General features: G+C 39.4%; 1 protein-coding gene across 4 annotated transcripts in view; it reads right to left on the bottom strand.

The window, feature by feature from the left end:
- PRKACA (protein kinase cAMP-activated catalytic subunit alpha) overlaps window positions 1–25,958 on the bottom strand; it is a 71,212-nt gene that overhangs the window by 8,467 nt on the left and 36,787 nt on the right. For 3 of the 4 annotated variants that reach the window (XM_088133560.1, XM_088133561.1, XM_088133559.1), the window contains exons 2-6: window positions 11,398–11,459; window positions 7,892–8,020; window positions 7,699–7,797; window positions 796–878; window positions 106–232 (exon numbers count right to left, since the gene is read on the bottom strand). In XM_088133560.1, coding sequence (XP_087989686.1) covers window positions 106–232; window positions 796–878; window positions 7,699–7,797; window positions 7,892–8,020; window positions 11,398–11,459 — 500 coding nt within the window. Of the gene's footprint in view, window positions 1–105; window positions 233–795; window positions 879–7,698; window positions 7,798–7,891; window positions 8,021–11,042; window positions 11,130–11,397; window positions 11,460–25,958 lie in introns of all 4 variants that reach the window. The other variant, XM_088133563.1, reaches the window with a different exon arrangement.

Genomic DNA, 25,958 nt, shown 5'->3' with positions numbered 1-25,958 from the left:
CTCTACATTTTGTAGGGTTTCATTATATATGAGCCAGACTATTAATAAGGATAGCAATTCTTAGGGTGCTGAATATGGGTATGAAATTGATAGAAATAGCACTACCTCAATATAGCCCTGCTGGTCGATGAGGAGATTTTCGGGCTTCAAGTCTCGGTAGATAAGATCTAGTGAGTGCAGGTACTCAAAAGTCAACACAATCTGAGCGGCATAGAACCGAGCATGAGGTTCACTGTAAAAAAAAAGGGGGGGGAATAGGGGAAAGAATTTCATAACTGATTTCTAATCAATGTCAGTTAGGCTTTCACTCTACACTGTTCCCCAGGCACTGACAAGGAGCCAGATATTCCTTTCCTCTTTTTCAATATAAACTCAACTTTTCCATCAAATGTCTTACAAGAGCAACTCTAAACTAAGCCCACGCTGAAGCTTTTTTCTTACTCTGAATCTTGCCAATTTTATGCCCAAATCAGCAACAATCATTTGATGAAAAGTGTTATGCTCGTGACCTTACCACACTTGGCCATATAGCCACAAAACAGTTTCCATCCTAACTTTCCATCCTATCTCAAAATGCATAATCTCTTATCAGAGATTAGCAGGCAATGCAAAGAAATTCATAGATTTTTCCCAGATATTCTTATGTACAAGGCGAAAGAAACTGGAAGCCATTATTTATTAGACCTGCTCCCTGCTTTAACACAACTGGGAATCAGATATATGACCTATAATACCCAGCTCCTCTATTCCCACTAGCATAATCCCACCCTTACAGTGATGAGGGAACACACTTACCTGAACCTGCCAATCCGTCGTAGGTGGGAGAACATCTCACCACCTGGGATGTATTCCATCACCATGTACAGATTTGAATTATCCTGTAATTGAGTGCAGAAATAAACTAAGAGCAATAGCAAGTAGTGCTTTGCTCCCCTCTTCACCTCTGCTGATTCCAAGTACACAATTCAAATTCTTACAAAAAGACAACCGTCTTTCTACAGTAATGCAATAATGAGCAGGAGGGAGAAGGAAGAGGAGTTTCCTGTATACAGAATTAGTTATCTTGCAAATTGGTGCCCTTTAAAAGAAATTAAAGCAATTAAATTTAAATTTAAATTAAAGAAACTGCTTTATAATTGCAAAGGGACAGCCCCCTCCCCCCTCCCCAAAACCATTTTTACAGTGCTTATAGATCTGAACTGGCTACAGAGCAGATTCTACTGCTTAGATTTCAATATCAATATTTTTCACCTCTTCTGCCATGGCTAATTACTAGAGCTGTGACAAACAATTCAATCTTAAAAATGTTACAACTCATGAAAGAGACTGATCTGATCTTACCAGAAACATTCCAAGCTAGCTTACAGACTATTCCAACCTTCATTTTGCTGTTAGAATCATTCCAAAGCTGGAACATTTTGCATTGTCTACTTTTCTCCAATCTTTATACTTATTTCTTTATACTTATTTACTTTTACTTTATAGTTATTTCTGTCCATTTCCCTTTTTTTGCATCAGTGCCTTGTTCCTTCCGCACCAGCAATAAATCCATACTTGAAAACCTGAATGTGTATATGCATAAATAACTTATTTATTAGTTTGTTTGTTTATTCAACTTAGATGGCCATCCAATTCAAAAACAACTCTGGGCAACTTACAAACAACTTAAAAACAATAATAAAAACAGTGCATATCAAAGAGAAACAGAAAAAAATGGCAGAGGACACCAATCAATATACAGTGGGGCAAAAAAGTATTTAGTCAGCCACCAATTGTGCAAGTTCTCCCACTTAAAAAGATGAGAGAGGCCTGTAATTTTCATCATAGGTATACCTCAACTATGAGAGACAAAATGGGGGAAAAAATCCAGAAAATCACATTGTCTGATTTTTAAAGAATTTATTTGCAAATCATGGTGGAAAATAAGTATTTGGTCAATATCAAAAGTTCATCTCAATACTTTGTTATATATCCTTTGTTGGCAATGACAGAGGTCAAACATTTTCTGTAAGTCTTCACAAGGTTTTCACACACTGTTGCTGGTATTTTGGCCCATTTCTCCATGCAGATCTCCTCTAGAGCAGTGATGTTTTGGGGCTGTCGCTGGGCAACACGGACTTTCAACTCCCTCCAAAGGTTTTCCATGGGGTTGAGATCTGGAGACTGGCTAGGCCACTCCAGGACCTTGAAATGCTTCTTACAAAGCCACTCCTTCATTGCCCGGGCAGTGTGTTTGGGATCATTGTCATGCTGAAAGACCCACCCACGTTTCATCTTCAATGCCCTTGCTGATGGAAGGAGGTGTTCACTCAAACTCTCATGATACATGGCCCCTTTCATTCTTTCCTTTACACGGATCAGTCGTCCTGGTCCCTTTGCAGAAAAACAGCCCCAAAGCATGATGTTTCCACCCCCATGCTTCACAGTAGGTATGGTGTTCTTTGGATGCAACTCAGCATTCTCTCTCCTCCAAACACGACGAGTTGAGTTTAGACCAAAACGTTCTACTTTGGTTTCATCTGACATTCTCCCAATCCTCTTCTGGATCATCCAAATGCTCTCTAGCAAACTTCAGATGGGCCCGGACATGTACTGGCTTAAGCAGGGGGACACATCTGGCACTGCAGGATTTGAGTCCCTGGCAGCGTAGTGTGTTACTGATGGTAGCCTTTGTTACTTTGGTCCCAGCTCTCTGCAGGTCATTCACTAGGTCCCCCCATGTGGTTCTGGGATTTTTGCTCACCGTTCTTGTGATCATTTTGACCCCACGGGGTGAGATCTTGCATAGAGCCCCAGATCGAGGGAGATTATCAGTGGTCTTGTATGTCTTCCATTTTCTAATTATTGCTCCCACAGTTGATTTCTTCACACCAAGCTGCTTCCCTATTGCAGATTCAGTCTTCCCAGCCTGGTGCAGGTCTACAATTTTGTTTCTGGTGTCCTTCGACAGCTCTTTGGTCTTGGCCATAGTGGAGTTTGAAGTGTGACTGTTTGAGGTTGTGGACAGGTGTCTTTTATACTGATAACAAGGTCAAACAGGTGCCATTACTACAGGTAACGAGTGGAGGACAGAGGAGCCTCTTAAAGAAGTAGTTACAGGTCTGTGAGAGCCAGACATCTTGCTTGTTTGTAGGTGACCAAATACTTATTTTCCACCATGATTTGCAAATAAATTCTTTAAAAACCAGACAATGTGATTTTCTAGATTTTTTTCCCCATTTTGTCTCTCATAGTTGAGATATACCTATGATGAAAATTACAGGCCTCTCTCATCTTTTTAAGTGGGAGAACTTGCACAATTGGTGGCTGACTAAATACTTTTTTGCCCCACTGTACTACAATGCCTTTTAGAGATGGACTCACTCAACACTCTGGCCTACCACCCACAGTTCTTCACAGCCTTAAGAAGGGCCAATAGGGCAATCCAAATTTGGGGAGGAGGAGGAGGAGGAGGAGGAGGAGGAGGAGGAGGAGATGACATGCTGTTCCACAGGGCAGATACCATGACAGAGAAAGCATGCTTCCTGGGTTCCATCAGATGGCATTGCTTAATGGAAGGGACTCAGAGCATGCCAACTCTGTTGGATCTGGTGGACTCAGCAGAACTAACGACAGAGAGGCAGTCCACAAATATCCTGCCCCTGTGTCATGAAGGGCTTTATAGGTAATTGCAAGTAGTGGCGTAACATGGGCATATTGAGGCATGTCCTGTAACTACTCACTGTCCAAATTTTGAACCAGTTGTAGTTTCCAAATATTCTTCAAGGGCAGTCCCATGTAAAGTACATTGCAGTAATCCAAGCAGGAGGTGACTAAGCCAAGAGTGGCTGTGAGCAGTGCCTCCCAATCCAGGAATGAGTGCAATTGGTGTACAAGATGAAGTTTGCAAAGGTTCTCCTGGCCACAGCTGACACTTGCTCTTCCAGGAGGAGCTGAGAGTCCTGGAGGAACCCCAAACTGCACACCACTTTTGCCTGGGGGAATGCCACCCCATCCATAACTAAAGATGGAAAATCTGCATAAAACCCATAGCCACTCAGTCTTATTAGAGTTGAGCCAAAGCCTGTTTCTTCCTATCTAGACCACCACAGCTTCCAATACTGAGTCAGAACCTTGACAGCTTCACTTGTCGACCAGAGGTAGACATGTCTGACTATTATCAGCATACAGATATGCTGATCTCACTCCATGCTGGCAGATGACTTCAGCCAGCAGTTTCATGTAGATGTTAAATAGGGGCAGGAAGAGGGTACAGCCCTGAGGGACTCCACAGAGCAGGGGCCTAGGTCTTGATCTCTTCCCCCCAACAACACTGACTGGAATCAACCTTGGGGAAAGAAGGAGAACCAGTAACACCATCCCCCCTCCCAAATTCCTATTCCCTAAGCCTGCCCAGAAGGATACCATGATGAATGATATCCAAAACTGCTAAGAGATTAAGGAAGGTCAGGATGAATGCACTGTCCCCATCCCTCCAGAAGTTACCTGCAAGTATGATCAATGCCATCTCCCTACTATGCTCAGGCCTGAAACATGACTGAAAAGGATCCATATCCTCCTGAGTCCTCTGAAGCTGCAGCCTAACTACTTTCTCCACAACCTTCCCTAAAAAGGGGAGATTGGAAACTGGATGAAAATTGTTCAATATTATTGGGTCCAATGATGGTTTCTTGAGGAGGGGGCAGACCACTGCCTCTTTAATGGCAGATGTGACCACCACCTAATTCACCCCACCGATGAAAAACACCACCTGGACTCAACAACACATCACCTCCCATGCAACCCTGATCATCTAGGAAGGACACAGATGTAATACACAGGTGGTCAAACTCATAGCCCTGAGGACTCTGTCCACTTCCTCAGGACCAACAGGCTCAAACTCCTCCCAGATCACATAGCCAGATCATGCCTCAGTCAACTCCATAAGATCTGCACAGCAAGAGTCCAACTCAGAGCATATAGAAGTGACTTCGCCCACCAGATGGCTAGAATACTCTTCACAGCAGCCCTGCAAACTGTTCTTCCTCCCTATTCATTAATACCACATATGTGCACAAACTTAATGCTGGCTTGACATCAGATTGTTTTTAATACCAGACATTGTCTTGCTTCTACCTTCATTTTCTATAAAAGGTCTCTTCATACCGTTACAAGAGTTCTAGAAGAATGTCTTTAAATGAGTGAATAATAAATCACCTGGCAAATTCAGCTCACTTTAAATAGTGTAAAGTGGTGCACATTAGGCAAAAACCCAACAAACTTTACATATATACAGAATTGGGTCTGAGTTGTCTGCAACTAATTAAGAAAAGGCTCTAGAGGTTGCAGATCAATGAAGATGTCAACTAAGTATATGGCAGCTGTGAAAAATGCAAATTTTCTACAAGGAATCACTAGGAATGAGACTGAAAATAAAACTGCCAACAGTTGGGATATTGTAACTGCCCAGAGTTGCTGGGAGCATGGCAGCATATAAATTTAATAAAAAATAGTAACATTATATTATATAGTTATAGTTGCCACGTTTTAAAAAATGATATAATAGAGCTGGAATAGGTGCAAATAAGGATAACTAAAATGATCAGAGAATTCAAATACCTTCCCTTAAAAGGCTAGAATGAGCTTAAAAGAAAAGCAACTGGAATGGGGGGCAAACATGATCAAACTATATAAAATCATGCATGGCATGGACAAAGTAGACCTGGGATTTTTTTTCCTCGCATTCTCAAAACACTAGAACCAGCAAAGCTGGTTTAGTCCAACAAAGCTGACTTAGAAAGTGGTTAGAACAAACAAAAGAAACACTTTTTCTGATTAATTCATCTGTGGAATTATTATAAGACATGGTCATGGCCACTAGGAAGAGTAATAGATAAATTCACAGACAACAAATCTAATAAGGGCTATCAAATACCAGTTGTAGGAGAACAGTGGAGGAAGAGGGATATGTCCCCCTCAATTGTCTATGACATTCCAGAGATATTTGGTGGTCACTATGAAAAACAAAATGTTGGATTAGAATGGGCCTTGGCCTGATCCTGCACAACTATTCTTATGTCCTTAACACTACTGCAACCTTAAGAAGGAACATAAGAAACCCATTTCATACATTAGTGAAATGGACTACTACCTCTATTCACTTCTACACATTACTCTCACCAGCAATGGGATGAATTAGATATGTACAGATAAGTTTAACTGTAAGAGTTCAATCCTAAACACTGATACTAGGAAGTCACTCCCATTAATAAAAATGTGACTAATTGTTGAATAAACATGTATTTAGAATCAAGGTCCAATCCTCATCTCTACAATCAGAAGATTTTATATACCAGGCTTGTACAACATGTGGCCCACCAAGGAGCCTTGTGCAGCCCGCCAGTGTTTTTAAAAAAGTAATAAATTCACCACCACCACCTCCCCAAAAGATGCACTGCCAAGCACCTCTGTGCCTCACCGCTACCTCTGGCACCACAGTCACTTTGCTAGCTGTGGAACAGCGGATTGGCATGCAGATATTCCTTTGCGGTCCATGAGGATTTTTAATTTATCAGTGTGGCCCTTTCCCTGCTACAAGTTGCTCAGGCCTGATACTGTATAAACTGTGGATAATACCTCAAACATATTGAGTCATAAACTTTGATATTTTATTGTCAAGGACTGCAATGCTGGGGGAAATAACTAGCACAGGTCTTAACTTGGCAAGTTTTCAAATAAATATTATGTTCATAATCTTAGCTCAAGGTTGTGCAGAAGTTAGTTCAGAATGTACTGGTAAGCCTTTTGGTGATTTCCAGTAGATAAAAATGACTTGTTGCTCCTAAGTGTTTAACAACAGTAACAACAAAACAGGGTCCTCTTCAGTCATAAATTAAAATATTGGAATGAAAGAAGGTTTGGACCCAGGAGGTGATTAACCAAGAGAGGATTTTTGGGTGGAAAGGCCATGAGCTTGTTGTTCTAGTGCTCAGGACACATTCTTGGACTCAGAATTCTTTCATGTTAAATCTATTCCTTTGCATGCTGGTGGACCTCAAGGATTTAGTAAAAAAACCCAGACACAGTATCAACACAGCTCAGCCCATCTTATGTTACAAACACAGAAAATACCAGAAGGATTTTAAAACTCATTTTGCACTTTACATCAAAGATATGTTGAGTCTAATGGCTTTTTATAACTAAGTCTGACAGGTGGGTTAAATAACATAACCCCTTAGAGCATTTTGAGTGGTCAAGCCTCTAAAGCAGTATGATGTTTTGTTACGCTGCATATCCCAAACTTACATGCTCATTATGGCAATTTCATATTGGTCATTTCAAAGTTTTCCTTTTCTAGGCTGCCACTGTACAATTGTCACAAAGTCATTTTTATGCACTTTTCAGAGTGTTGCACATTCTTTTCATGGAAGGTAGAATTATTTCCAAGACTGGCACTTTAACACTGAGAACTAAGAATCTCTCCCTTCTACTACACTGCAAGACGCTTATGATGGCTAAAGGTTTTGGTAAGTGTTCGTATGTGTTTTAATTGCAGAGGACACTTACATGAAGGTACTCACTGTGTTCATCTGCTCACTGCCTCTAGAAAGAAAAATGCTTCCTTGGAGCCAGATTTCTGATCACTTCAGAGCGACAGATGTTCAGAGAACCAGGACTCCAGCAGGGGAGAGAGAAAGACTGATACTTGGCATTACCTACCTTGAAAGAATACTCTAGCCTGACAAGGAATGGGAAGTTCACAGCCTGGAGGATGCGTTTTTCATTGAGGGTGTGCTCAATCTGCTTCAGCTTAACAACCTGCAATACAGGAAAGAAATGAGACCAAGCCAGGTACAACCTCTTCTTCAATCCTGGCTTGCAATGCAAAGATCATCAGCAACTCTAGACTCACTTTCTGCTTATCAAGGATTTTCATGGCAAAATAATTTCCAGACTCCTTGTGCTTCACAAGCATCACTCGCCCAAAAGAGCCGGTACCCAGGGTCTTGAGCCGATCGAAATGATCCAGACTGGATGTGTTCTGCAAAAGGAGAAAGAAAAAGAAAGGGAAAAAATGGCTGCATGCAACAGGCTATAGCCATCACATTTGGGGACACAAAACTTCAAGATGTGGGATGATTAGGTTTTGTCTGAATAACAGCCCTCCTCCTCTGCTATATTTCAAAGGCCCCCACCTCTGGGTAGTGCCAAGTTTTCATCTATAACTGTCATCTGTTACTGATATCTTAAGTGGGATTTGGAAGAGTTAGGATTTCACCACTAGAGGGCAGAAGATGTAAGTGCTTTCGGGGAGAGAAAAACAACTTTCCTTTAGGCTGATAGCTCATCCAGTAGAAGCAAACTTAATCCACAGAGTAGATTAATGTATATTTTATCTATAGCCACTGACACTTATCAAATAGTAAAATAACAACACCAAAACCTGGAATTTGTAACGTAACAGTAATAAATCCTCAATGCGCTAGTTAGGCAGCCAGGCATGAAGCAGATAGTGAGAAAATATTGCCTATCTCAGACTTTGAGGTTGAGAGCTACATTTCACTACATAGAACGTGGCCTGCTCACAACTGAATATTTTCAAACAGTTTTGTATTATTTGTTCCCTGTCATACAACCATCCTGCTAAACACTGCTTGTTCTTAGTGTCAGATGCTACAAACTAAATTTATGGAAAAGAATGTCCTCCAAAGAGAAGAAAGGTTATAGATTTGAAGATTATTTACATATAAAACACTGTAAACAAACTTTAAATCACAAGATTTCCCCCCACAAGGAAACTGAACCATGAGTAAACTTCTAATTATTCAGTAGTGAGGTTGAACACTTGACACCGATCCAAAGCTAGTTTTCCTGCATTCGAACTTCCAAGTTTTCAACTTATATACCATAGTCTGCTTCTCTCTCATACTTCAGCTACAATCAATATTCAGATAATTTCCTGTGCTGGTTAATCACTGTAATAAAGTTTTTCAAATAATTTCCATAAAAATAGCAAATCTGTAACAAATGGAAGACTGAAACTTTTTTCTCCAGAGTCTCTATTTCCCTGGACAGAAGAATTTAACACTCAGATTAACATCAAGAACTTTGCATCTGGTGCAAGTACTAGTAACTGAGGAGAGGTTTCTGACAAGCTCTTTCAAAGGCTTCATTAAAAGCATCACTGGTCACAGTTAAAAAGTCAAAACAAAAAGTGACTTTCCATACATCTAGCACTACTGTATAATTCTGTGAAAAAAAGTATTTCCACCTTTTAGATTTTCTGAAAACATGCAAAGTGCCAGCATGAAAAAAATAATCACGGTCTTTCATTCAGTAACTGGTTGCACTATCTTTAGTTTCTGTAACTGAAATCAAACAATTCCTGTAATTGGTCATAAGTCTGTCCCATTGCTGTGGCCCATTTCTTCATGGCAAACTGCTTCTACTCAATAACATTAGAGGATTTTCTACCCTGAACTGCTTGTTTCAAATGTTGTCACAACAGTTTGAAGGGGTTTAGGTCTGGATTTTGACTTGGTCATTCCAAAACTGAATTTGTTCTTCTTCAATCTTGTATACTTATTTGCATGTTTAGGATCACTGTCTTGCTTCATGATCCACTTGTATTTTAGTTTTCAGACAGGTGGCCTGATATTCTCTTGTAGAATTCTCTAACACAAGCAGAATTCCTGCTTCCTTCAATGACAGCAAGTTGTCCTAGTCCTGGTACAACAAAATATTGCAAACCAAGATACTACCACTCTAGGCCTGACGGTTGCTATGAGATTCTAATCATGAATCCAGTGATTGTTATTCCCCATTCTTAATGACACTCAAATAGCCTGTAAAGTCCCACTTTCGACTCATTTGTCCATAGAACATTCCTCCATAAGTGTGGAAGGTTATCCGGAAACTTTTTTGGCAAAATTAAGGCAAGCGCTGATGTTCTTCTTAGTGACCAATGGCTTCTGTCTTGTTACATTCCCATTTTTACTTAATACTTTTCTGATGGTGGAACCATGAACACTCATTTTAGCCAAGGTGAGAGAAGCCTCTGGATCCCTTGATGTTCTTCTAGGGGTCTTTGTCACTTCGTAATTGGCTTTACGTATGTTGCACTCATGGAGAGGTTTTAACAGGACAGGCACTCTTAGTAAGATTCATTATTATCCCAAATCTCCATTTCAGGGCTGTGTCTCTCCCTGTGAATTGGTGAAACTTCAGAGTTTGAAAATGGTTTTGTTACTTTTTCCAAATTGATTAGTTGGTAAATAAATAAATACATTTTATAGAGACCTTTGGAAATGTGAGCAGAGTATGATGTACCTCTAGAATCTGTGTAGTGAGAACTTCATAGGGTAATGGGAGTCAAAGTTTGTTAGATTTATATTGGACAGGGCTGCCCCAAAATAGTCCTGATTATTTAATGAAGTACTCACTCCTTTATTTATTTATTTAATAAATACATTTACATGGCCACCTATCTCATATACATGACTATAGGCAGCAAACAATTAAAACAGAATAAAAACAATAAAAACAACCAGAATTAGAAACAACAGAAATAACATAAATCAGCAGCCAAGAACCCTCATAAACACTCAGCTAACCACAAAACAGGCTCACCCATATTATCAGTGCCCCAGGCTTGATGGCAAAGCCAAGTTTTTGTGCCTTGTGAAAGGCCAGCAGGGTTGGGGCAAATCTGATTTCTGGGTGGATGATGTTCCAGGGGGCAAGTGCCACAGCAGAAAAGGCTCTCCTCTTGGATCCCGACAGATGACATTCTCTCATGGACGGGACCCAGAGCATGCCTCTCCTGCTGGATTTAACAGGATGGGTAGACACCACTGCGGAGAGATGGTCCTGTAAGTAGCCTGGCCCCAAGCCATGAAAGGGCTTTAAAGGTAACCACCAGTGCCTTGAATTGCACCCAGAAGCATGCTGGTATCCTTTCAACTGAACTGACCGAACTGGGGATGGGGGTGGGGATGATTACTTTTTCATACTGGCATATTACATGTTGGATGATTTTGTTATGAAATAAATGAAACAATTACCAAACTTTGGTGGGTTTTGTTCCCTTTGTATATCAGTTGGACCCATATGAAGTTTTCATAATGTTTAGCAGGAAAGATTCAGAAAATCTGAAAGGAGATGAATACCTTTTCATCAAACTGTACATCTAAATCATGGCACTGGTTTCTAGGCGTGCAGCATTTTATAATATAGCATTAAAATTCTTGACAATCTCATATAAATGCAGTTTCAGCTACATGGAAATTTACACAATTTTTGCTTGCTTTTACACACCCATTGTCATTTTAAAATTGGGCTGAAGAACAATTTTCATTTCATTATTCCTAAAGAAAAAAAGAAGAGTCGACTATTAAGAAGGCAAGGATACCACCATACCTGTGATGGATTCTCCCATTTCTTAAGGAATTCTTCTTTGGCTTTGGCAAGAAACTCCTTCACTGTAAGCAAGCAGAGGGGAAGAAACAATGTTGAAAAGGAAGAAAAATGCTTGAAGACCTCAACTGTTGAATATGTCTTTGGAACCAAGGATGCTTCAATGGGAAGCAAGAGTCCCTTTTTAACACTGCCATCTCTCACCCCTTTGAGTGGCATATTGAGGAATATTGGATTAACCCATTAGAGACCAGAAGGAGCCTCTTTTAACAAGCCTGGCTTCTAAGGAGTCACTGTTTCCTCGATTGTATAAAATAGCACACACATCTCTCTAGGATTCAGCCATCATACTCTGGATCAGAAATGATCAGCTACTGGCCAGTGGCTGAACATAATAAAGACTTACCTACTAACTCCATACTACTCTAAAAGCCCCAATTCAAAGAATTCAAAAAGCTAGTTAGCTCTGTTCCAGGTTAGTTACTCATTTGTAGGTCTCTCAACATAATACTGGGTTGAACGATTATATCTATGTTGCATAAATTTGGATGGCCACTAGATGGCAGGAAAGAGCTACAGAAAACATTAACTGTTTGGGGCTGATTTTTGCAGCCCCAATCTAATGTCCTAATATTGGAGAGGTGTCAACATTTATCTATTAGTTACTTCCTCAGAGATGCCACCAAGATGATAAATAAATGAAAGTACATTAAAACACCATTTAAAACTACAAACAAATTTAAAAGACAAATTAGGATTGTCTTACTTGATTTTCAAAATGCTGAGAGAACAAAGACCAGTCTTATCTCTTCTTACATGCCCATGTTCCCCACATGACCCCTACAGCTTCAGGGATCTCAGCCATTTAACTGAGAGCAGGCAACTGCTACTATCTGGCCAAGTGAAGCAGAGACACTTTGAGCACTCATCCAGATTCCGGAGAACAGGTAGATAAACAGAATTAAAGCACTAATTAGGACTAAGATGCAGAGGTGAACACATTATCTATTAAGACTAAAAAGGCTTTCTTCAAATTTTTCTTCTCAGATGGCAGTACCCAAGTTCAAAACACAGGATTGGGTACAACTGTTTTTACGATTGGAAGTTGCATGCATGTGTTCATCTGTTAAGGAGATTTTCATCACAGATCCTAAAACTTAGTTTTGGAGCTTGCAGTTGTGGGGCAACTTCCAAGAATGAAATTCTGAGAAAAATCTGGGCACGCACAGATTCTTCTGGAACTCATTCAATCTTATAATCCCCAACTGTTGAGAAAAGTGGAAGCATCTGCAACTAAGAGGCTGCTTTTTAGCATTCTGCAGTCACCACAAATTCATGGAAAACAGCTCCATGCAACTGCAGCAATGTTTATATGTCAAAAGCAACAATCAGATATCATATCATATTGTGTGTGTGTGTGTGTGTGTGTGTGTGTGTGTGTACTCTGTCTCTCTCAGTGGTAACTGATACCACATCCAACTCACTGGATTATATGCAAGATCTCAGAGCTAAGCACAGCACATAAGAAGAAGGGAATATGCCTTCCATATGTTCTCTGGTACCAAGTAGTGTATACTCCCCCCAAGTAGTAGCACTTCTCCATTCAAGAGTAGTGCACAATTTGGGGGGGTCATCCTGGACTCACAGCTCCTGCTCAAAGAGCAAGTGGCAGTTGTAGCCAAGAAGGCCTTTGCACAGCTCCATCTGGTGTGCCAGAAGCAACCCTTCCTAGATCGGGAGGTCCTTCAGACAGAAGGATGCCCTAGTAACCTCGTGGCTTGGATATCGCAACATGTTTTTCATGGGGCTCTCCTTGAATTTGGAAGCTTCAACTAATCCAGAATGCAAAGGAGCAGGCAGTGATGGGCATGTCTTGGTATGACCACATAATAGCTCTGCTTTGTGAGCTGCACTGGTTGCCAGTATACTTCCAGGTATGATTCAAGATGCTGGTTATTATCTAAAAAGCCCTACATACCATAGGGCCAACTATTTAAGGGACTGCCTATCTTCTGTGGTTTCCGCCCAGCTGGTATGCTCTGGGTTGCTTCAGTTAAACACTGCTATGTATGAGGACCTAGGAAGCATGCCTTCTGTGTTGCATCGCCTGTCCTCTGGAATGAGATCCCTCCAGAGATCTGTATGTATTTAATATCCCAGCACTGCTTCAGATGAAAAAGCCTTTCTATCAGATTTTAAGACCACCCAGTTAGGACTGACTGCCTTAAATTAATTTTGAGAAAGCACACTCATAAAGAAAGATGAAGACCAATGAAACTGAATCCTGGAAGAATCAGGACAAAAGAATTTTTTTATTCTACACTTTGGAGTTTGTTACCACAAGATGTGATATTGGCTACCAGCTTGACTGGCTGCAAAAATGGTTTGGACCAATACATGGAGGTCATGGGGATCAATGGCTATTAGCCTTAATAGCGGTCTGACTGCTTCTGAAGGCCATCTGCTAGGAGACTAGTGGGCTTCCTTGTGCAGTTGGTTGGCTACTGTGAGAACAGACAGCTGGACTAGATGGGCCAGGGGTCCAATCCAGCAGGACACTGCTTTTGTGCTTATGTTCTTAAGACAGTGTCTAGCAGAAATTCCAGAGCTAGACTGGTCTTCCAAAAAGTATTTGAGGGGATGGTGGAGAGGAGAGATCTTTCTTCCTTCTTAATACTAGGAATCCAAAAATCAGAGCCCCTTTTTTCTGCTGTAATTACCCAACAGTAAAATGAAGATAATTAATGCTGTTACCTTCATGTACAGATCTGGAACAGAAGTAGAGTCCATGACTTAATTACTTAAATTACTTAAAACTACTACTTAAACAATTTGGGCTGATTATAAGACAAATAATCATATCCTCATTCTGTCCATTATGTAAGATTTACATTGTTCTTGGTTATAAAATTTTGGGTTTTGCCATGAAATAGTTCAGAGTTTATGGAGATCTGCCAACATAAGAAGAATAGGCTTTAGAAAGCAAAGGGTGTAGCTCTAGGCTGATTCTGTACAGCTTAAGTGATCAGGCAACTAACTCCTCTTGCCAAAGTCTCCATCTGAGCAGTGGCATCTTGCCAATGCTACAATTAGGAAATGGAAGACAAATTTTACAAGACAAAACTAAGTAGTATTGCTTGAATAGTGAGGTGTGTGTCTATTTATACTCACATTGCTATGTTAGGAAAGTCTCCAAACCCTAACCGTATCCTTTCTAAAATACTATTATATGTTAACTTAGAGGTCATGTCCTCAGGAGCCCTATATTAGGGCCAAACATATTACACATTTACTTAAATGGACAGGTGCAGTATTGCCTCCAAAAAAGTACTTCTCAGTTCTCTACTGGCTGCAGAAACGTGACCTGGAAGTAGATTCTCAGAACCCTGACTCTCAGCTCTTTTTCACAGACATACATTTTCTCTTCAGTTAGCTGAAAGAGGATTGTGCTGTCATTGTTATTGCTAAAAAAGGCCTTTTCATTTTTTCCTATATCACAGGGCTGCACTTTCCTCCAGCACGAAACCCAGAAGGCAAAAAATGGAGGATCTTCTACAATACATAGTTTTGCAAGAATGCCACTAAGCCACCTGCTGCCTTAAACAGAAAGCTGCCGAGCACGATCTGTGATGTTTCCACACCAGTCCTCTCAATTCCTTCACAATACAGCAGAGAACTTAGATTTTTCTCATACAGCCACACAAGCAGACATGGAGCTGCAGTTCGGCCTGTCTGACCTACTTTCTTTCTTCATCCTTTTCCCTTACAGAGAATCACTAGCCTACACTTTCTTGCACAGACCCCAGCCTCTTTCCCACTCCTCACAGCGATTTCTTGTGGCACAGAGAAAAATCAGGCAATTTGTTTTGTCTTCTGCGTGCTCTCTCAGCATTATGCTTAGGCTCCCTATGACCCATCCAGATTAGCAGTTCCCCCCTCCACCTCGAATCATTCCCTTCTTTTATAAGCCAGGGGGACCTCAGTTTATGACAGAATATCACAGGCCTTAAGGCCAGACTCAACCCTGGGTCTAATTTGACACCCACCTCAAGCAGGCAGTCATGTTGTGGTGGCACAACATGAAACAACCTCCAACTGAACTCTCACATACATACTCTTGTGATCTTGGCAGGGGAAGGATTGAACCACTGTGAGTCGTAAGATTCAGCAGTATATAAATTATTAATGGGTATCCTTAGCAGCAACTGTGTTCTTTAAGCAGAGCAGCTGGACTGAGTGGGAAAGTTTGGATGGAAGACAAGCTCCTCACATGATGAAGTTGATGATATTTGGTGGTAAGAGCTTCTAGGCTAGGGAAAATTGAAAGTTCATAAACATCATTGTATACAAATATATGCCTTCATAATAATAATAAAAAGATGTAATGCTTAAAAGTCAGATACTCCCTTTTCCTCCCTTATAAATGAGTCTGTAGGCAAAACTTCTTTAAGATTCAGATGGGCAACCAGGACAGAATAAAATTGTCCCGGGAACTTGATGTGAGTGACTGGCAACCTGCTGTTCATTTGTAATCTATCTTTTTCTTGTATTTTGGAACACAATCTTACCTTAAGACACTGACTGTGATCACATAACACTCTTAAACTGGTTACTGAAAAATCAATTTTCTGGGTTTGCCCATTACATTGAATGACAGACTATCCAAAGGGGCTGCGTTTGCAGAACTTACCAAGTCCACTCCCCATCCCCCCCCCCAACACAAGGTTAATAGTAAGCAAGTTTCATACATTGTGAATGCAACTATTGAATCTTCAACTAACCTGGGTAAGCATGTTGTATAAACCATGCCAAGATTTATTTCCTACAGGCCAAGAGTCTATTTAATAACATGAAGAGGGCTTCCTGCACAACCCATATTTTATGCAATAAAAATATACTTTGTTATGTTTTTTTTAACTTTTGTGGAGATAGCATGTTTCCCTAGCTTTCATCTATGTTATGATAGTCAGTGTGGTATAGAAGACACAGTTGAACTTGGACCAAGAATATTTACACCCATGCTCAACCATAAGCTCAAGCTAAAGGAGAGGAGACTTGTTAAAGCTACAGCCTTATCCTAACTTCTGATCTTAGGATGACAAAATCTGTTCATCTCACATATGCTGCCTTGTCTCTTGGCAGGATAAACATATTCATAAGCAAACACATATTTATACTCTATCATACTGTACCTGGGAAAATGAGATTCTTCTCCCAGATAAAATATGCATTGCAATTAAAAGTGTAATGTACAGTATAATTCTATGTGACTACCATGTGTTCTTATTCAAACATAAATATGTAAGGATTGCCTCTGCAGCATCACATACAAGACTGTATATATTTGCTCAGACTGAAACCACAGCTGATCTTTGAGTATAGTGCTGGGAACTGCACTCCAGAAAATAATGGGCAAAGTCAGAAAACTGTATTTTATTTTGACTCACATTTCATTTTAAATACGTCATGTTATTTTTCTCTTATCACATATTTAATAATTTAGACTTCATTCATAAAACAGATGATAATGTGCTAACGTCTTTTGGAGGTCTCTGCAGGCCACAGGTAGCCATAGGACCTCAGGCTGTACACTCTGATCTAGCCCAATATTCTGTCTCCAACAATGGCTAGCAAAAGAACATGGATTCAGTAGCCATTCCATACTGTTTGTCCACAGCCTCTGGTAAGCAGAGAGATAATCCGTTTGCATATTATGACTTACAGCTATTGATAGTTTACCTGCAATAGATGGCTTTGATATTATTTTAAAGCCTTTGGGAAATGGCCATCCAAATTTCCTGCAGCGCTGAATCCTTTGAGTTCACTATCCATCGCATACAATAGTAATTACCTAAAATTTGCCCTGAATTTATTGGCTGTCATATTATTGTTTGGCCTCAAGTGATAATGTTGTGAAAGAGGAATACTTACTCTCTCTCTTCACAGCACTGCTAAATGATCTTTAAGGCTTTCTTTAAAGAAAGCTCCTACCAAAATGCATGCTGTATTTTCTATATTTTCCAGTATCCAGTATGCATTTCTGTATTTTTTTTCCCCCTGTATATTCTTCTACAATATATATTTTGAAATTAGGCTTGAAATTACATGGTATTCTGAGAGTAAGCAGACTTCATATGCATTGTTAGTTTCATTTTCAGTCCCTTTCATAATCATTCCCAGTATCTGGTTTGCCCTTTTCTACTTCAGCAACACAACGAGGTGACATCAGTGTGCTTTCTATTATAACCCCAAGTCCTACCTCTCTGTAATTTAGATCCCAGAAGTGTACACATAGAGTTAGTTTTTTGTCCTACCAGGGAACACTATGCACTTGCTTACTTTGAATCTCATCTACTACTATGCGGCATTTTTGAATTCTCTCACTTGAAGAGTGCTTTGAAGAAACACATTATTTTGTGACTTCTTCCCTAGATGTTTTAGAAACTCTATAGTCCATGCTACAGTGCAGTAATACTCAACTAGTTTTTTTCCTTAACCTAACAACCTCAACCCTGACCCCCTTTATTTCTCTAATTAATGTCCCTAGGTTTTTCAATGTTTAGTACATCTGTTTTAAATAGTTTGTTTGCTATGTGATTATTACCTTCTGTGTTAGTACCTTGGAACACAGACTACTGCTTTGTATCACGAAAATCAAAGCCGTGGTCCACCTAACACATACTATAGCTATCTAGTGCAAAACTCTGCAATTTTTTATGATAGTCTTTCTCTGTCTATCTGGAGATGTCATAGGTTGAAAGAGACATTCTGCTTGCAAAGAGTGGGATCTACTGTACCACTGAGTTACAGTCTTCCCCGTAGGCAGCCATATCCTTTCTTTCTATTAGTGGCATAACTGTGATAAATTCTGTGGTTGTAGCAACCAGACCCAATCTTGACCGTACTGGACTTACTTATACACACACACACACACACACACACACTCTCTTAGACATCCTAGAGAACACAGTTGCCACTGACAAACATGTAACTCATCTGCTCAAAGAGACTGCTTCAATAGAAAGACCATCATGCCTTCCAAGTTGTGACATGACTAAAACTTCTAGAATTCTTAGTTAGCATGTCATAATCCCCATAAATCTAGAGGGCTCCATCTGCAGGAAGGCCAGTGATGACATCATATAAGAATCGCATAAGTCCTTGTAAAACCAATTTTGCAGTGCATTACTAGCTGTGACAGATAACACTGCGGTGGCCAGTCTTCATCAGGAGGACTGGGACTCACATATCTTGCTTTCTAACCTACCTAAAATAATCTCCCACTTTGCCAAGGCAGGATGACTGGGGTTGTTTCAATTTGGAATGCAAGGTGTTGGATTCCTACAGGGATCGTTTAACCTAATAGCCCATTACTTTATATGTGTGTGAGTGTGTGTTAGTCTCACACAGTCTACCAATTCTAGGTAACTTTGACTCCCTTTTTTTTCTTCCCCAAGAGAGAACTAAGAACTGCCTATAGAAAACAACAATGATAAGGATTTTGGAATGAGGAGGTCAGTAATAGCTTATCCCTATTTTTGAATGTGCAAAATCTAGTTGTTGGTCAGATAAGTCTCCATCCTTGTTGAAATATATAGGCTCCTAGGTAAGTAGAAAACAATAAAGTGTATCTGGATAGTTTTCATATGCTCAGTAAATAAATAAAATTAAAACTAGGTATACTTTATAATTAGTTTTAAAAACTAATTATTAGTAGAATAATATTAATACAGTATATTTTTAACTATAGATTCTAGTATGCAAATGAGTTGCAAATGCACTAGTGCTCTTACAGGCAGAATAATGCTTTCAGGCTCCTACCAGAAACTGAGATAATATTCACATGGAAATAGAATTTATTTGACCACCAGAGGGCTCTTACGTTGTGTCAGCTAACTGTTGCTATCACTATCCAGTGACGGGAGGGCCCTGAATAGGATTTGCCAGCCATTTTAGTTCTTACACATGCTCCCCTTTCGGCTATACACACATTTTCAACCATTGACAGAATTGCAGGCATTACAAAGGAGCACCAGTGCACAGATGTTTGCTGAACAGTTTCAACAAGGAAAAAGAGCAGAAACACATAACATGTATCTCATTTCAACCAACCATAAAAGCACTTTCCATAAAAACAATGTTCCATTGCTCCACTGAAGTTGAAAGCTTCATAAATTAAGGAAACCTACTCCTGTTGGTTTGGCCAAACTCAACAAACCCACTTTATGGAACAAACTGACCCTGTTCAATCTCACAAGAGCCTAATACAATGACTTACCCCAAATAAGCCCCCAAGGATAGTAATAATAATCCTTTAAAGCCACTGGTATCTACTTCCTGTATCGAAACACAATGACCAGTCCATATTCTAATCAACAATGTAATCTAAATAAAAATATCAAGCAACGAGGCAAATTATCACCTTTACTGCATTGATGACCATGCAATCTTCTGAGTTCAAGTTACTCCCCATGGGTACGGGTAATCTCTCAGTGCACAGAAACTGTGCTAATTAGATATATCACTTTATCCCTTTTTCCCTTTCCTTCAGCGGAAAAACAAAGCAGCAGCTTTTCATCACAAGAGAGTATCTTGTTCAGCATGCAGGGGCACTCTAAGAAAGCTCCAAGATGAAACTGATAAGTCACCAATAATTCACATGTAATCTGAATATGATTTTCATGAATCTGTTCAATCAAAAGCATAATTTACAGACATGTTACATTTTCCTGCACCTCAGTTTGGAAGATCTTTGAAGGGGGAGGAGCGATCTGACCTCTGGTTTCCATTTATGTTCTTGCACTTAAGCTGCTGTACAGCTTAAAAGCCATAATGTTCTAGACAGCATACTGTACTTGGCTTAAAAAAAACCAAGCAAACAAAATGAACCCCGCACTATTAATAAAAATCTTAGTATTCTTTAGAAAAATAATTTTGTCATAGAGAAGTTGACATATATATCAAAGAAAGGTAGTTCCTCTTGTTCCACACAAACACATCTGCCGTCTGTTATGATATTTAAATTCATGCTCTAGTTCAAACTCCTAGTCATCACAAAATTAAATTAGAGCACCAATTAATTGGAATAAATCCCCACCCAGAACAGGTGCAATAGTACAATGCAATGAATTTGAAAAAAGAATGTTTTAGTTTTTATTTATACAATACTGGTCTGATGCCTATTTTTGAGATGGGAATGTTCTTTGTTTAGTGCTGATGTATATTAAACACTTTGCTCATTCTATTACAAAAGTAGGATTCACTCCCAAGGAAGCTCTTACTGTGTGACTACTTCCAACTTTCTGGCCCTCTTCCTTCTTCAAGTTTTTCTTGTGACCATACATTTCCTTTCAGTCCAGTCTAGAAACTATTTGTATAAAGATCCAAGAGGAAAAATAATAAATAAATACCCTCCTGAATCCTAGCCCTCATATATTGGTTGCTACAGTACTTGCAAACAGTTGGATTTTTTGTCACCGAAATATGCCACAGGCTAGTCCATGTTCATGACCTGGCAAAGGTGTAACGTACAATCCCCAAGAAAAAAACTGCTTTGCAAAAATATTGAAGTCATTTCCAGTAATTCAGCATTAAGTGGCATTACTCTTGATTTATCATTACTCTGGAATAGAAATAAGATTTTACATAACTTCTATTCTGTTGGCACCTGGAGGGTTAAATGAAGATATTCTTCAGCACTGAGAAACACTCCCTCCAACAAGGTTTCCAAAACAACACCTATAGAAAGTCATCATTTTGGCTAACAAGTCTCTTGAGGGACAAATAATGGCTTTGGTGCATAACTATTGTTTGATCTCAGAGGGGTGTTTAAACAGCTAAAGAGCTTTGTCTCAAAGCAAGCAAAAGTTAGCCTTAGCATTTGTAGATATTCTCAGGATACTTCTCTGCATTTTCCTATCTTTGATATGACTGTACTACAATAGCATTAACAGAGAGATTATTATATCTCTATTATAGATAATCTGGCAACAACTTACCAGAAAATAGACTGAGCAATTTAATTTCTAACCAAATTGCAAGAAATCTAGAATTCTGTAACAGAATCACCATCACAAAAACAATATTCCCTGATTTGAAAACCAGTGTTTGCAGTTCCTATCAAATCATGTTTAAAAACATTTCTATTTACAGACTTCATTTTGGAAGTTGTGGATTTTTTAAAAAAGTACTTTAAAAGTACAGTAGTTAAATTTTTCAACATCATTGATACCTCACCATTCCTATCAAGGAGCTGAAGGTACCATACATGATTCAGTTTCCTTATACAGAAAAACTACATAGGCAGTTTTGGCTAAATATGCAACTAATTTCATGGGTGAGAGGATATTTCACTATGGTTATCCCAGTCCTTATCCAGTGCTCTCACCTTTGTCACATACTGTCTTTATTTTTTATGAGAGACTGGTACAGGAAGTCTATATTAAGGAAACTGGCATGCACTGCATTGTTTAACATGAATCTGACCTCAGCCCTTAGATTTTTGAACACAGGCCCAAGAGGCTAGAAGATTGTACCTAGCGGTTTCCTCGCTGCTGGATATACATAGATTACTTCACAGAACTGTTATTATGTTCCTAAGCCAGAAGATGCAACTTCCAGATAGATAAGCAGATATTATTAGCAACATGAAAAAGCTTCCCTAAAAACCAGGACATAGATATTCACCACTGAAGGCCAAAATAGATGCAATGCTAAATGCAAATTAAGAAGCTAGTCAATATTAATAGTAGGCAGAGACAGGAAGTTTTTAACCCTTCTCATCCCATTACTGTCCCAGATAAGTAGTGCTTTGCCCACTACCGTTAGCTTTGGGGAGTGGGGGGTACTCCTATTGCACTTGAAATAACTGACAAATATTAGGAACTTAAAAAAAAATAGCAGAATCTACATCACAATAAAATATCTATTCAAATTCTTTTTTAAAAAATAATATAAATATTTGCAATTGTTCAGTGAATTGTATGAAGACTACAAAAAAAAATGTCATTTTAGATACCTTGCCAGTGAAATATACAATTGTGGCATGTAGATTCTTAGAATTGCCCTGTTATAAAGGGATAATTTATAGGCTCAGTTTGATGGTCTGTAATTTGTTTGGCATAACCTGGCAGAATCTCCCTTATACCAGAATTTAAAGAGCAAACAGCAGTATGCTAGTAAAACATGAACTACACTACTGTTTAATAGAAAGCAAATGCAAAAACTCAAAGCATATTATTATTATTATAATAGTTGGTCAGTCAGCCAGATGTTTATTATTATTATTATTATTATTATTATTATTCGCACTGTCTTCTTTAGGAAATAAAGGGGATACATTCAAGGATAAGTACTACAAAGTTGAAGAATTAAATAACTCACCTAGGTATGACAACACACCTGCTGCAGGCAGGGAGTATAGAACTCTTTATTCCAAGAATTTCCTGTTCTAGGTTCAGCATCATAAATAGGATTATAACTGCACAAGCTGTTTTCGTGATCCTCTCTTTTCAGCACATTTTGCAAGAAGCGGAACTGGCTGGGGGGGACGGGGTGGAGCAGGGAGAAACAGAAGCCAATGCACTTTCATCCCATCTGGGAACGCATTATTCCTTACCATCCATTCGATAGGCCTCAATCCCAGGATTCCACCAGGTGACCCTGTTGTTTCCAAAGCCACCAGCATACAGTTAGCAGGTCACAGTGGGTATTGGGGAAGGGATGACCTGATGGCTCATGAAGGACTTTGCTCTTGATGGCAAAAGCAAACAGGGCCCTTCCCTGCAGCTTAGTTGTTCTGGAAGCCAAATAGAGCACCTTGTCAGCTCAGAGCTAAGCGCAGCATCCAAAGCAGACCTGTTTTGTCTTCCTTTTTTTCCCTCTGATTGCATCAATATGGACCTCCTTATAAGAAAAGGGAGGAATCCACCATCATGGTTGTAAAACCTCTTTGGAAAGGCCAGCTGGTCCCTTATACACAGTAGAGTCCTCCTTGAAGAAGTACCATGTTCCATATTTCTATGGCTTCAGTTTGGAAAGCTAAGCTATAACCAGGCAACATGGTCTCAATTTAAATTTTAGACAGATCTACTATGGATGCTGTGCAACCATCTCTCCCCAATGCCACACTTCCAGACAAGTCCAAAAAACAACTCTTCTGCAAGCGGGACAGTTAGTTACAAAAGAAGGATGACTGCTGTTAGCATATCTGCAGGATTGTGGGACAGGGAATCGCATGATGACAATTCAAAGGGGGAGGATATTCTTGCCAGTCACAGGCAGCTCATTCACAGGCCTATCACAAAAGTTCTCATAGATCCTCCCACACTCCCTCCAAGTTCACCAAGCCAAGAGTAGCTGGCATTGTTAGGCAATCTGCATTTGCTTGTTTTCAAGTAATGTAATACATCTCCCTTTGTATTCCCCAGAAACAGAACAACAATAACAAAAGCACAAAGTGAAAGACAAGCCTCACACTGGTGCTGATCCTGTTTTTTTCTCTTATAAATGAAAATAGCAAGAAACCTGGCCTGTAAAAACTCTTTATAGCTTTTTTTCCATAGGAAATTGTTCTGGCATCATCTTATCCCCTTTTTTTTACTGTCACTGAGGTTTTTTGTTTTAATATATCAAGTGAATTATAACTGGCAATTGCTCAGATAAGAGGAAGCCCCTGAAAATTAAAAATAAAAATAGAAGAATCCTCAATAGATGCAATACTACCAAAGACAGCTAACTTTATACCTCATTCTAGGAAAAGAAAAAGGCTAGCATAGACTTAAGATAATGTCTATAGGATCAATTCCTAATCCATAAGAAAATGCCACGGAATAGATAGAGCAACTTGTTTAAACCTCCTGCAGTAAAGGCCAGCAAGATAACAAGGCATGACAGATATACCTTGACAGACAGAAGCAATTGCCAATTTATTACAAGCTCCAGTGCTTGCAACATCACAGCACTCACAGTCCAAGTTGGTAAAACAATACTCAGACCATATCAAGACTCATGTGGTAGAAGTACAGTGAAAATGTACCTCTTCTTGGAAGCAGATAAAGAGTGTTTATTCTTAGAATATTAGCTGACAGGTCTCTGCTAGAATGGCAACCAATATTTGTATATCAGTAACACATAGGAGGAACGGATGGCACTATCAGGGACCAAGCTCAGAAGGCATATAAGCAAGTACATGAGGCTTGTATAGAATTCCATCAATTATTGTTAAGATAGACAAATCATACAACAATAAATGTTGGCAATGCCACAACAAAGAAGGAGCATTTTACCATATGCAATAGTTATGCAAAAAGACTCAAAAGAACTAGAAAGAAATACACCAAAGCTTCCAGAAAATTCTGAAAATAAAATTAGAATTAAAACCACAAATATTTTTATTAGGTATGATCCCAGAGAATATAAATGAAAAATATCACCATTTGTTAAGATGTATGGCAAGAATCAATTTGGCACAGTATTGGAAGAGAAACCTTGCCCACAATACAAGATTGGGAGGCTAAAGTTGGAGAATAGGCAGAAATGGAAAAATTGACTGTATATATTCACAGAAGTCTTTCCAAATTCAAGCAAGAATGGTTCCCATATATACAACAAATTACATAGCAAGGCAAGCTAAGATGTTTAGAATATCTCATTTATAAGACATTTAGAATATCTTTATTATTTAGAATATAGTTTTTGAAGAAAAAGAGGAACTGTTAAAATAATTAAAATGATCCCAATAGCAATTTGCAAATGTCCAAAGCATAGTATAAAAATATTTAAGTAGCAATTGGCAAGTAAACCAAGTGAATCTGAAGCAAGATAAAATTGATGAAATGTTGGTTAGTGAGTTCTAAAAAGGGGGGAAGGGAAATACATACTAGTTGATACAACTATCAGTTTTTTGATAGTGTTAATTCTTCCCTTGGTTACTTTAGCAACCAAAGCTGAGCAAGGGCAATTTTCACCATCTCAGTTCACTATCCCTTCTTCACAGACAGTAAGCACCTTTGTAGTCTTCTGATACCAGTATCAACACCCAGGCCCAGCACCAGCCACTACTTCTTGTTGGATGTCAATATCTTCAGGAGGGCCTTCCACCTACCCTGTTCAGCAATTGTTCAAACTTGCAACGGTGCTGAACAAGTGGTTCTCACAACCAGTCCTTGGAGTTCCGGCTGTTGTAACATCCCTGCAGTCACATGATCTGGACCCTTGGTGCCTGGCTCATGATTATGACCTTGCAATGTTCTGCAGTCGCCATTTGTGACCTTCTTTGCCGGCTTCCAACAAAGTCAAGGGGTAGCTGGCAGGAGGCCGCAAATAGTGACCACATGATGTCTTCACTTAACAACCTATGGTGATTCACTTAACGACAGCAACTGGGAATATACAATTGCTGTCACACTTTATGACTGTGTCGCTTAGCAACTGCAATTCCAGTCCCAATTGCCGTTATTAACCAAGAACTACCTGTAAAATTGTTAGGCCCAGCCCTATGACATATCAGGGTGAAGCCATCTGTTGGCCACCATTTCAGAGATGATGCTGAAGTGAAAGATCAA

The sequence above is a fragment of the Python bivittatus genome, unplaced genomic scaffold (assembly GCF_059951505.1).
Source record: "Python bivittatus isolate LINGU-HERP-01145 unplaced genomic scaffold, Pbiv_v1 ctg000080_np1212, whole genome shotgun sequence".
Taxonomy (NCBI): domain Eukaryota; kingdom Metazoa; phylum Chordata; class Lepidosauria; order Squamata; family Pythonidae; genus Python; species Python bivittatus.
This window is presented reverse-complemented; position numbering and strand designations above follow the sequence as displayed.